Source organism: Perognathus longimembris, chromosome 21 (genome assembly GCF_023159225.1).
Source record: "Perognathus longimembris pacificus isolate PPM17 chromosome 21, ASM2315922v1, whole genome shotgun sequence".
Taxonomy (NCBI): domain Eukaryota; kingdom Metazoa; phylum Chordata; class Mammalia; order Rodentia; family Heteromyidae; genus Perognathus; species Perognathus longimembris.
The window spans coordinates 33,449,517-33,463,213 of record NC_063181.1 but is presented as its reverse complement, the minus strand read 5'-3'; the positions used below and the strand labels follow the sequence as shown (position 1 = coordinate 33,463,213).

General features: G+C 38.9%; 1 protein-coding gene across 4 annotated transcripts in view; it reads right to left on the bottom strand.

Moving 5' to 3' along the window:
* Nsd3 (nuclear receptor binding SET domain protein 3) overlaps positions 1–13,697 on the bottom strand; it is a 120,455-nt gene that overhangs the window by 54,205 nt on the left and 52,553 nt on the right. For all 4 annotated transcript variants that reach the window (XM_048330279.1, XM_048330280.1, XM_048330281.1 and 1 more), the window contains exons 4-6: positions 12,707–12,869; positions 3,878–4,032; positions 1,764–2,279 (exon numbers count right to left, since the gene is read on the bottom strand). In XM_048330279.1, coding sequence (XP_048186236.1) covers positions 1,764–2,279; positions 3,878–4,032; positions 12,707–12,869 — 834 coding nt within the window. The remainder of the gene's footprint in view (positions 1–1,763; positions 2,280–3,877; positions 4,033–12,706; positions 12,870–13,697) is intronic.

Sequence of the window (13,697 nt, the reverse complement as noted above, 5' to 3'; positions counted from 1 at the left end):
ATTTTCTAGTCTGAGGCATTTCCTCATATGTATGTATAATGCATAAAACATACATATGATACACATGTATATTCATATGTATTATATATAAACATATATTTATATGTAGTATAAACATATTATATATAAACATATATATCACTAGGAGAACTCTAGTTACTACTACAGAGTAGCCAGGATGCCTTTAGATACAGAAATACATCATTTGTGGTGACTATAACATGACCAAATAAGTAATGTAGAGCAGACAAAAGCTAGGTGCAACCAATTTAGGTCTCAATTTAAGCATTTTTAATGCAATAAAATAGACATGAGGAGTTATAAACATAAATGTATTTTATAGATAAGTGTTACTAAATATATACTTTATACAATATATTTATTTGGTTGTTTTTTTTTTGCCAGTCCTGGGTCTTGAACTCAGGGCCTGAGCACTGTCCCTGGCTTCTTTTTTTGCTCAAGGGTAGCACTCTGCCACTTGAGCCACAGCGCCACTTCTGGCCGTTTTCTGTATATGTGGTGTTGGGGAATCGAACCCAGGGCCTCATGTATACAAGGCAAGCACTCTTGCCACTAGGCCATATCCCCAGCCCCTACAATATATTTATTTATATAAATATACGAGGCAAGCTTTCTACCACTAGGCCATATTTCCAGTCCTTAAATATGAATATCATTAATTAGGCATTCCTATGTGTAATTATTTTAATGTGTATATGACTATGAAAAAGTTGTATAATACTAAGAAAAAGTAGGAAAAGGATTCTCTAGCAAGTATGCATGAAATATAGCTAACCTGCAATCACAAACCCAAATTTTTGGAATGGGTTGGAAGTGTGATAAGAAGGTATGTAAGATACAACTAGTTTTTAAGAAAGAGTTTTCATGCCTTCAAACTAAAGTATAACCGCCTTAAATGGAGGCTTAGGGCAGACTGATAATCTAGGATTTAGAATTTAGAAATTTACAAAGATTGAGCTACACCATTACTGCTTTATCACCAATGTTAACTGTTATAGGAAAAACAGTAGTAGGACTTTTCTGAAATGAAGTTAGATATACTAAGCCAACAGGAATCAAACAAAACTGCTGGTGCAACCAAACAATTTGACAAGTACAATTATTACAGTAACTTTTATAACAATGGTTAATTTAGATAAATAAAAAATAGTTTAATTAGAAGCACACTTTGCAACAACAACAGAAAAACCTCACCATATAAACTAGAAACAGACAAACTGTCCAGTTTTTTTCCATGACTTTCGGGAGCTAAGCTCAATTTTGGCTGCATAGTTCAAGACTAATCTACTACAGATGGGAGTATTACAAAAGGAGTGGGGGGAGCAGAAGAAAAACAGCTTTTTTTGTCCGTGTCTCTTTTGCTCACAGAGTAAACGTGACTCTATGTTTCAAAAGTATATTTAAATTAAGTCCTTATGTTGTTTTTTAATGCAAAAACTTTTTTTTTTTGGTCAGTAGTGGGGCTTGAACTCAGGGCCTGGGTGCCGTCCCTGAGCTCTTCAGCTCAAGGCTAGCGCCCTACCACTTGAGCCAAAGCACCATTTCGGTTTTCTGGTGGTTAATTGGAGATAAAGAGTTTCATGGACTTTCTTGCCCAGGCTGGCTTTGAACTCTGATCCTCAGATCTCAGCCTCCTGAGTAGCTAGGATTACAGGCATGAGCCACTAGTGTGCAGCTAAGTCAACCAATTTTTAAAAATATCATTTTATGACCCCAAAAATCCTTTAAGAAAAAAGAAGTACCTTTGTTGAATAAACGAATTGATCAATAAATTTTCCATCTCCTGTTGCGTTCTGAAGGGCAAATACTTGTTCAATTTTTACAACAGGAGACATGTTGCACTTCTGCAGATCCAGGCCCCCTTTGTGCATGGTAATGGAAGCTGGTAAAGATTTCCTTGCGGCTGCTGTCTTCCAGGCAATTTTAACAGGAGGTGGTTCTTCCTCTTCCGTGCTTGTTTGCCGTCTCTGGCTCTGTCTCCGAATTTCAGTACTTGACTGTGAGGAGGCCAACTCCCCTGCACTGGTCTGTTCTGGTTGAGAATTCAGCACAGATCTTGGTCTTCGGGGTTTTTTAACATCAGTCTTGGAGGTAACATTCTTTTTTGCTTGGGATAAAGTCTCTTCAGGCTGTTTATCAATATAGATGAAGGTGTACTGTTCTATTCTTTCTTCTCGAGTCATTTTCAATGCTTTCTCTGCATGGGCAATGCCAATATCCCACTGAGCACGTTCTCTTTGAGGTCGGGGTTTCCGAATCTTTAAAAAAGATACAGGTATTATATACAATGCTTTAATCTAATAGGTATATTCAAACCAACATGTATTTCCCATGTATCTTCTATTTTTAGGCCACAAGAATATCTTCAAGTTCTTTAGTCAAATAGGGGAATGTCCTCGATTCCATACATCAATTACTTTACTATATCGCATAAACGCTCATCAATTATCCTTCCTTTGTGGGCTTCAGAGCTAGACAACAGTCCTCACATCACACCCACTCTAGCAAAAAGAAAGGCTACTGAAAATTTTTTCTCAGTAACCAATAAAATACTAACATTATATACATGGCACTGCAAAGCTCCCATCCCTCCATATCTGGAAGGTACAGCTAAGTCCAGGGTATTTGTGGAGATCACAACAAAAACTACCTGACAAAGAAGAAACACTGAGAAATGCACTGCTATTCTGAACCATAATATAAACAAGGAGAAAATGAAGTAAGAGAAGAGAGCATGGGGAACAAATAAAAGCTGTTAAAAAGGGAAAAGGAGAGCAGGTACAAGAAGAAAAATAAACTTCAATCAGTTTCTATGGGTTTTACTTAGAAGAGCTTAGATTGACAACAGAGTCAAGAAAGCTTTGACCAAAGGTATACAAGATGACCAAAGCAATGAAATTGTTCAGGTGGCTAAATTGAGATAGAAATCAATAGAACTATGACAAATATTCATATATATAAACCTACTAAACATAAGCCTGAAAAGTTAGTCAAAACTCTGTGATATTTAGGTTTTGTTTTTTTGTTGTTTTTTTTTTTCTTTTGGCCAGTCCTGGGCCTTGAATTCAGGGCCTGAACACTGTCCCAGGCTTCTTTTTGCTCAAGGCTAGCAATCTACTACTTGAACCACAGCGCCATTTCTGGCCATTTTCTATATATGTGGCGCTGGGGAATCCAACTCAGGGCTTCATGTATACGAAGCCAGCACTCTTTCCACTAGGCATATTCCCAGCCCCAATATTTAGTTTTAAAAGTATAAAAATGACAATTTTTTTGGTATCACAACAGACTGATACCATAATTACTTTGTTTAAAATCTCAACTAAGCCAGGCATTGATGACTTATATCTGTAATCTTAGCTATTTAGGAGGCTGAGATCTGACGATCAATGTTCGAAGCCAGATCAGTTAGGAAAGTCAATGAGACTCTCATTTCCAATTAACCAGCAAAAAAATAGAGCTGTGGCTCAAGTGGTAGAATGCTAGCCTTGAGTGAAAATAAGCAAAGGGACAGCACCCAAGCCTTGAGTTCAAGCCCCAGGACCAGCACTAAAGCAGCAACAAAAACAAACAACAAAAATCTTCAACTAGATTGTTGAAAATTCATTTCTATGTTTGAACCTCTCTACCACTATATCAAGCTTCAGGACTAGCATAAAAGAAATAAACACACAAACAAATAAAATACCCCCAAACTAAACCAAACCAAAATAAACTATGCTAGAAGGCTGTGGGTATACCCCAATGGTAGAACACTTGCCCAGCATATGCAAAACCTTAGATCCAATCCCAGGCAATGCAATAAATAAACAAAACATATTAAATTAATAATAAAAGTTAATATGCCATTAGTTACCTTTTGTTTTTCAGAGTGATTGCTGGCTTGCTTGGTTGCCTCAGCCAGCAATTCTTCATACTGTTTATGACCTTTATACTCCCGTACACGCTTTTCATGAACCCACGCCCTCTCTGGCTGGTTGCTAAAAAACTGGACATGGTATTCCCGGGCACCTGTAAGTAAAAAGTTTTATTACTACATCCATATGTACTTTGCCAAAAGTGTCTGTCTCTAATATAGGGTCTTCAGCATTTCTCTTTGAATAGTCCAAAGATAAACCTCAGTGCCTAACCAATGATACAATTAAACAACAACAACAACAAAAATATCACTCCCAGTGGTTTAATAAATACATTTAATAAATGTATTAAGAAATTTAATAAAGAAATTCTGCTATAAGATTATTTGGGTTACAAAATTGATTTTTACTTGCTTCCAATTTGGGAGGGGTTTGTTGTTGTTTTTTGGTCAGTCATGGGCTTGAACTTGGGGCCTGGGCACTGTCCCTGAGCTCTTTTGCTCAAAGCTAGTGCTCCATCACTTGAGCCACAGCACCACTTCTGATTTTTTGGTGGTTAACTAGAGATCAGAGTCTCACAGCCTTTCTTGCCTGGGCTGGCTTTGAATTGCAATCCTCAGATCTCAGCCTCCTGAGTGGCTAGGATTACAGGTGTGAGCCTCAAGTGCTCATCTTTTGTTTCTTCCAGTTTAAAATAAAAATAAACTGATGTAGAAATATACAATGTTTCCTTAAAAAGGTGTATGTTTCTTTGGATTTTATTATTTCATTTCATTTTTTTGCCAGTCCTGGGGCTTAAACTCAGGGCTTGGGCACTATCCTTGAGCTTTTGTGTTCAAGGCTAGTGCTCTACTACCCGAGCCACAGCTCCAGTTCCAGCTTTTTTGGTAGTTAACTGGAAATATGAGTCTCACAGGTTTTCCTGCCTGAAACTGGCTTCAAACCTCAATTCTCACATCTTAGTCTCCTGAGTAGCTAGGATTCCACGTATGAGCCACTAGTACCTGGCTAAAACAAGAATTTCCAAATGGCCAAAGTATTCAAGATATTACAAAATGTTGAAAGATAAAAACATCCCTTCAAAGTACAGAACATGGGGCTGGGAATGTGGCCTAGAGGTAGAGTGCTTGCCTAGCATGCATGAAGCCCTGGGTTTGATTCCTCAGCACCACATAAACAGAAAAAGCCAGAAGTGGTGCTGTGGCTCAAGTGGTAGAGTGCTAGCCTTGAGCAAAAAGAAGCCAGGGACAGTGCTCAGGCCCTGAGTTCAAGCCCCAGGACTGGCAAAAACAAAACAAAACAAAACAACAAAAAAAACCAAAGTACAGAACATAATCAGTAGATTTTAATATGTAAAGTACATAAAGTTCATTAAATAATTTTAGGTTCTACAACGTATATCACCTATCACATGTTGAGTTTCAGTGTAATATTAAAGAAAATATCAAACAAATATCGGAATAAAAAAGCTTTCCTTTTCCTAGTATACATCTGTGTCAGACAGGATTATCTTCATATACTTCAACCAAAACAACAAATCATCATAGACTGAATGTAGATGTAGATATGAGAATTCAGGACCTTGATTTAAGCTGGACATTAGAGACTTGTAAATGTATAAAACAATGCCATTCTTCTCATTGAAGTTTGAAAAAATAGGACGAGAAACATGGCTTAAGAGGTATAGTACCTACCTAGTAAGTGTGAAGTCCTCAGTTCAAACCCTAGTACTACAGACTTTTCAGCTCTACTCTCCAGGCCTACAAATCCTAGTGCACTCTCTGTCATTACTTGGATTTTCTGTGATAGTCCCTCTGCACCGGCGGAATCCCGCCCCGCCCCACAAGCAGGGCACCACCCGGTGTCACACCCCGTGGGGCTCAGTTCTCTTCTTAGGGGTCTGATCCAGCCCCAGCCCGCAGCGCACTCGCCAGCACCAAGCTCTTCAACTAATTTTTCAAGTCCCTTGTGGGCAACGATGTTGTTGTAGAGTCAAGAATGACTTGATGGGGCTGGGAATATGGCCTAGTGGCAAGAGTGCTTGCCTCAAATACATGAAGCCCTGGGTTCGATTCCCCAGCACCACATATATAGAAAAGGCCAGAAGTGGCACTGTGGCTCAAGTAGCAGAGTGCTAGCCTTGAGCAGGAAGAAGCCAGGGACAGTGCTCAGGCCCTGAGTCCATGGCCCACGACTGGCCAAAAAAAAAAAAGAATGACTTGAGCATCTATGGAACCGTCTATTCTGTGGGTCAGTATCTCTGTATCAAACTAACTGGCATTCGTGTCACAGATTCTGAGAAATGTCCTCACATGTTATCAGTGAAGAACTGCTGCATACGGGGCTCAGGGGTCTCTATGTGCAGTGGCCAGCAGATGAAGTGAACACACCATTGCTACAGAATGCAGCAAGGAAGGAAGCTCATCCTCTCTTTCCCCTCCCTTTTCCATTGGTGACCCTAACTTCAGGTCCCATATAGGCAGCCTTCCCCCAACACTTAAGATTTTTTTTTTTTTAAAACTAAGGTATTGGATGGAGGAGAGAAATAGTAGAATGATGGGAGTAACTATCACCCCCTCTTAAGGGGGATAGAGAGACTGGGAAACAACAGAGCCTTCCCAGCACTCAGCACCTGCCTTTCACACTCCTTCCGTGGATTTGGGAACATAGGGTCTTTCTAGCACAGCACATGGTTCATTTGGGGGATGGAAGGCATCTGTCCCACATTGGGAAGAAATTTTATAATGGAAAAAAAAAACCCAAACCCAGTACCACAGAGAAAACTTTTTCCAAGAAAATACTTGTTACAAAATAATAAAAATACTAAAAATGAATTAATATGTATATAATTCCTTTTTGTGTTTTTTTGAGCCCAGACTGGCCTGAATTTACAAGGTACCCCAGGCTGGTGATCCTCTTGCCTCAGCGTTGCTGGTACTGGGAATACAGGCACCTACCACCATGCCCTGATAGGCTAAAGCTTTTTGGAATTTTCAAGTTTAAAAACAAAAGAGGACCAAGATACTAGTGGTTCACACATGTAATCCTATGTAATCCTAGCTACTCAAGAGGCAGAGATCTGAGGATCAAGGTCCAAAGCCAGCCTGTGAAGGAAAGTCTGTGAGACTCTTATTTCCAATAAACTACTCAGAAAAAGCCAAAAGTGGAGCTGTGGCTCAAGAGGTACAGCACTAGCCTTGAGCAAAAGAAACTCAGGGACAGTGCTCAGGCCCGAGTTCAAGTTCCAGGACTGGCAAAAAAAAGAAAAAGGCCTGAGATCAAAACATCTCACAACTACTTAAAGAGTAGTTCACTCTAAAAGTATGGCTCAAAGAACAGTTAGCCAGACTGGAACAAATAAATACACGAGTTGAAAGTAAGTGGCTTGATAGTGTCCTGACATTTAGGCACATAATTGCAGGTTCTGAATTATGTTTTGGGGACATGGAACTTTTGAATAATTAAGTTTTGTTAAATTTCATAAAAGTATTAGCTCATGATGGACTAGAAACATTTAAACTGGTCTTTTACCAAAGATAGTTTGAAAAATGGTGCTCTGGAGAAAAACTATCAGATAGAGAAATGTAGGAACTAGTCTTCTCTGAGAATCCATGAGGATTCAGGTAAGGAAAAGGCAAAATGTAGATTCCTTACTAGATAAATGAGTAGTGACTTAAAAAGAGAGTTATCTGAAATGTATTATATTTATACACACAATAAACTAGACATTAATGAGATTATCTAAATAATTATTCTAAGAGATTAAATTTTCATACCAAAATAGCCCATGAAAAGAAATATACTCACAACTTGGATTTCTACATTGGCTAATCTGGGAAGAGCAGAACAGACATTTAATTATAAATAATTGGAAGTTGAGCCAGGCACCAGTGACTCACATCTATAGTCCTAGCTACTCAGGAGGCTGAGATGTGAGAATCTCAGTTTGAAGCTAGTTCTGGCAGAAATGTCTATATGAGACTCTTATTTCCAATAAAATACCAAAAAAGTAAAAAAGCCAAAAGTGCAGATATGACTCAAGTGGTAGAGCATTAGCCTTGAGCAAAAAAAAGATCAGTGCCTAGGCCCTGGGTTCAACCCCAGGACTGGCATAAAAATCATCATCATCTAAGATTTATGCCTTTTGGAAATCCAAGCATTTTTCAGGGAGAAAGGATTAAAAGAACCTAAGATATATTCAGAAGTAGACAGATAATCACAAAGGACCTAATTAAAAACACAAAAACTCAGACTCATGCTGTTATAATATTACTGTTGTCTATATTTTTAACTCCTCCATTAAATTGTTTGTTAAGAGAGAAATTAATGCAACAAGACAGGAAATAAAAAAGGAGCCAGGCATGGTGGTACACCTGTAATCCCAGCACTTAGGAGGTTATATAGCAGGAGGATCTCAAGTTTGATGCCGGACTAGGCTTTACAGGATGACACTGACCCAAAATATTTGGAAGCATAATTTAATACCATAAACAAAACAAAAAAAAATCTCAAAACCCTTTATTTATTTATGTCTTAAGTATAATGTACATATAGAAAAGAAATTACCCACACACTTTAAACATCACTTATGTACTTTGGAGGAAAGTACAGATACCCTTTGCTTTCTACCATATATACTTCTGTAAAAATTCTGCCTTTCTCTAATGAACATGTAATTTTGTGGGGGAAGGGGGGGTCAGTTGTGGGGCCTGCGTGTGGTCCCTGAGGGTCTTTGTGCTCAAGGCTAGAAAGTGCTCTACCAACTGAGCCACAGCACCACTTTCCAGTTTTTGAGTGGTGAGAGATAAGACTCATGGACTTTTCTGCCAAGGCCAGCTTCAAACTGAGATCGTTAGATCTCAGCCTTCTGAGCAGCTAGGATTATAGGCACGAGCCACTGGAGCCTGGCCATATAGTATTTTTTAAAACAGATAAAACTTTTATTACGTTTTAAACTTATAATGAGGTTTATGTAGTGAAATACAATTTAAAACAGAAATATAATCCAAATACCTTTCAACATGCTCTTAGAGAATATTATTAATGGTGTAAAGAAACATCAAAGTAATGCTAAAACTGACTAGTAACATATGGAAACCAATACTTGTGTAAAACCATTTTTTGGGCAATAGAAAACAAAGAAGGGCTATAATGCCATTTTTTGGTTTTCAGAAAAGCTGTCAGTCACTTCATTTAAGACTGTAAGAGGGGGCTGGGGATATAGCCTAGTGGCAAGAGTGCCTGCCTCGGATACACGAGGCCCTAGGTTCGATTCCCCAGCACCACATATACAGAAAACAGCCAGAAGCGGCGCTGTGGCTCAAGTGGCATAGTGCTAGCCTTGAGCAAAAAGAAGCCAGGGACAGTGCTCAGGCCCTGAGTCCAAGGCCCAGGACTGGCCAAAAAAAAAAAGACTGTAAGAGGGTGCGAATATGGCTTAGTGGTACTTTGCTTGCCTAGCATGTGTGAATCCCTGGGTTTGATTCCTCAGCACCACATAAACAGAAGAAGCCAGAAGTAGCACTGTGGCTCAAGTGGAAGAGTGTTAGCCTTAAGCAAAAGAAGCCAGGGACAGTACCTAGGCCCTGAATCCAAGCCCCAGGACTGACAAAAAAAAAAAAAAAGAAGCAGCAGCAGCAGCCTAGGAACAGTACCCAGACCCTGAATTCAAGCCCCAGAACAGAAAGAAAAAGACGGCAAGAAAAAGTCATATAATGGATATGTGACAATAAGAAAGAACCAAGGGGGCTGGGGTCAGGACATAGCATCTGTCTAGCAAGCTCAAGGCCCTGAGTTCAACCCAGTACCACCAAAAAAATAAATAAGTAAATAAATTTATAAATTAGAAACTTACAAGAATAAAGTACTAATACATGCTAAAACATGGATAAATCTCAAAAACAGACATGAAAGAAGTTAAATGAAAAGGTAAATATAGAGAGAAAACAGTTACAGGAAGTTTAAGCTAACTGGGGTGAGGTACGTGGTGTGGGAAGCAACTGAGATGCAGGATTTCTATTTGGGGGTGACTAAAAAATTCTAAAATTAGATTGTGGTGAGGTTTGGCAAAACTAACTGTGAATGAACTAAATTTCACTGAATTGTTTGAAAAGTGTAAATCTTATGGTATAAAATGGTAAAGAAAAAAGAAATATTTAATTGTTTTTGTTTTTGGTTGGTCACAGGTCTTGAACTCTGGGCCTGGGCCCTGTTCCTGAGCTCTTCAGCTCAAGGCTACCATTCTAACACTTGAGCCACAGCGCCACTTATGGTGGTTAATTGGAGATGAGAGTCTCATGGCCTTTGCTACCCAGTCTGTCTTTGAACCGAGATCCTCAGATCTCAGCCTCCTGAGTAGCTAGGATTACAGGAGGAAGCCTCTGGCACCCGGCTATTTAATTCTTTTTGTGTGCTAGTAAGTAGTGGGGCTTTAACTCAGGGTATGAAGTTCTTGGTTGGCTTTTTGTTCATTACTGGTACTCTACCATTTGAGCCATGTTTCTGTTCCAGCATTTTGCTAGTTAATTACAGATGGAATCTCTTGGATTTTTCTGTCCAAGATGGCTTTGAACCATGATGCTCCAAATCTCAGCCTCCTGAGCAGCTATGATTTAATCAACTGGTGCCTGACAGCATTTAAAATGTTTTTGGCCTGAGACTAGGACTCAACCTCAGTTCCTCATGTTTTTGCTCATTGGCTAGCACTCTACCAACTGGGTGATGTCTCCACCCCCTAAAATTTCCATCAAAGTATGTTTGACTTTTTTTTTAAACATAGATTCTTGGATTCCTGATTGTAACATGAACAACCAGCTATTCTGGCATTAAAGTAGGATATCACCCAGAGATACCAGACCAGATTGGGTTAATTAATGAAACTAAGTTTAAATATTTTCTTTAAAATATATGTGGAAGCATAATTTATACTTAAGCTGAAATTAGCAGATTTCATAAGGTAATTAAATGTGAAACTCATTATATAATCTCAAAAGAGGGGGGAATGGTTGAGGGAGGGAAAGTGGAAGAAACACAAGGGAGTAACAAGTTCAACATTAAATGTACTATCTTATGTATGTAACTGTAATCCCTCTGTACATCACCTTGACAATAAAATTTTTGAAAATCCCAAAAGAATGCTTTCCTGAACTGAAGAATCACAACTCACATGATGGTAATTTTGTGGAGCGTTCAGGAGGCCCAGATATGAACAGGAGTTGTTTTCTTTAAGAAGATCTGGACTTCCTGGAGTATCCTGTCCTGTTCTTTCCTAGTCACAGAACTATAGGTTATCTGAGCTGAAAGGTGCCTCATAGACTCTGGTTCAACACTCTTACACAAATACAGAAACCAGGACTGCCTCTTCAATTCTGTGAATTATGACAGAATGAGTTCAACTAATTTTCTTCTAATATCTAGTAATGTTTAAGAGCACTGGATACAGAATCAGATTTCTCTGAGATGACTTTTCTGAAATATAGGATATACATAATGCTACCAACACATCAGTGTTGCTACATTAAAATCACGTAAGAGGTAATACAGTACTCAAGTAGTATTCTGAGCAAAAGCAGACATTCATCAATGTTGATTCTCCACTTGTTTCCTACTGATGTGTATATTCTACCAGCCTTTAATCAGTGAATAAAAGTCGCAAGAGGAAAGAAGTTCAAAGCCACTTCCTGCTGTACCCAAGGTGATTCCCTGTTATGCAGCAAAAGTGCCACAGACAGGGCTGCTCTTGTCATACATCTGACTCCAGATTTAAGTAGAAACTTTTCTACTCATAATAGTAACAAGAACCAACAGAAGTGAAAAAAATAATAGATGAGAAACTGTCACAAGCAATGGGAAATTCAACATATGACTTATCCAGAAACAGGTCCAAAGATTAAACTTTCTTTGGCTGTTAAGTGAATCCTTTCAAAACACTAGAATACCAAGAATCAAATCCACATCACATTTGGATCAAACCAAATGAAAAAGAATGAAGTTAAAATATCTTAATTTTTAAATTCCAAAGATAAGATGCCACGTTATTACAGCTAGACTTAAGTTAAACTTCAATGTCATATCAAACACGTAAGGATGTCCTAGTAAATTTAGACTTGAAAGCAAGTGAAAAGGATGGAGGTATGGTTCAAGAGGCATTGTACCTGCCACCAAACATGTGGCACCAAGTTCAAAACCCCAATATTGCTACCTAAAAAAACAGAAAGCAAAGAAAAAAAGAAAAGACTCGAGGAAGAAAAAAGCACTCTGCAAAACTTAATCGGATGAAAAGTATGGGTAACATACGAGTGTGTGTGTTTGTGTGTGTGTGTGTCACAGGAGTCTATCAAAGATGGAAAAAAAAGTTCAAAGAAGCTGGTCATGTAGTGTGTTACCTGTGAATCTAACACTCAGGAGTCAGAGGCAGGAGGATCATGAGTTTGCGGCCAGCCTGAGCTATACTGGTTCTCTGCCAATTAAGATGACCATAATTATTTTACTATTAAAAATTCACAGATGGGGCTGGGGATATAGCCTAGCGGCAAGAGTGCCTGCCTCGGATACACGAGGCCCTAGGTTCGATTCCCCAGCACCACATATACAGAAAACGGCCAGAAGCGGCGCTGTGGCTCAAGTGGCAGAGTGCTAGCCTTGAGCGGGAAGAAGCCAGGGACAGTGCTCAGGCCCTGAGTCCAAGGCCCAGGACTGGCAAAAAAAAAAAAAAAAAATTCACAGAGATGTACATGTTTGTGTGATATCATATATTATGTGTGTATTCTTATATATGTACATTAAACTTTATTGCTAACTTTTTACTCCTTTTTTATGTCTTTTCTTACCTCTTGTGTTAATTTTGGTATGAACTTCAAGCTGGGGATCACTTGAAACCATACAAGGCCACCAAGGATAGGTTCCCACCTTGGACCAAACAAGATCACCAACCTGGAACTTAATACCAGTGGACACTTCTGTTGTCGAAACAGAAGACAGTACTGGCTGAACCTAGAAGAAAAGGAAACTTCCTTCAGAAAAAAAATTAAAAAAAAAAAGAAACTGTGTACTATGCACTAGGTACATTAAAGTTATATCTTCAATTATATTCTTCTCTGATAGCTACTACTTGCAACTATGGAATGGGAAAAGACAGGGACATTTAATAAGTCTAATCCCTCAAACTGAAAAGAGGATTCATAGCTTTTGTTGCCAAATTATCAATGAACAGAAAAAAGGCTGGAAGTGGCACTGCAGCTCATGTGATAGAGTGCTAGCCTCGAGCAAAAGAAGCTCAAGGACAGTGCTCAGGCCTTGAGTTCAAGCTCCAGGACTGGCAAAATAAAATACAATAAATAAGTCAATAACATATCTTAGGAAGCCACATGATCAATTTACAAAATGGTCATAGTTTTTGAAAGGTCACAGTTTTTAAATGGAAAGTAATATCTATTTAAATCGGCTCTGTGATCTGTTTCAGTATAATTTATGACTTCAAGAAGTATGGAGCGGGGCTGGGAATATGGCCTAGTGGCAAGAGTGCTTGCCTCGTATTCATGAAGCCCTGGGTTTGATTCCCCAGCACCACATATATAGAAAATGGCCAGAAGTGGTGCTGTGGCTCAAGAGCTAGTGTGCTAGCCTTGAGCAAAAAGAAGCCAGGGACAGTGCTCAGGCCCTGAGTCCAAGCCCCAGGACTGGCAAAAAAAAAAAAAAAAAGATGTACTTGCCTTACATATGAAACTGTAACCCCTCTGTACCCCACTTTGACATTAAAGAAGAAAAAAATGTGTAATGTTGAGAAAAAAGAATTCTTTAAAAAAAATAAATAAAAAGAAG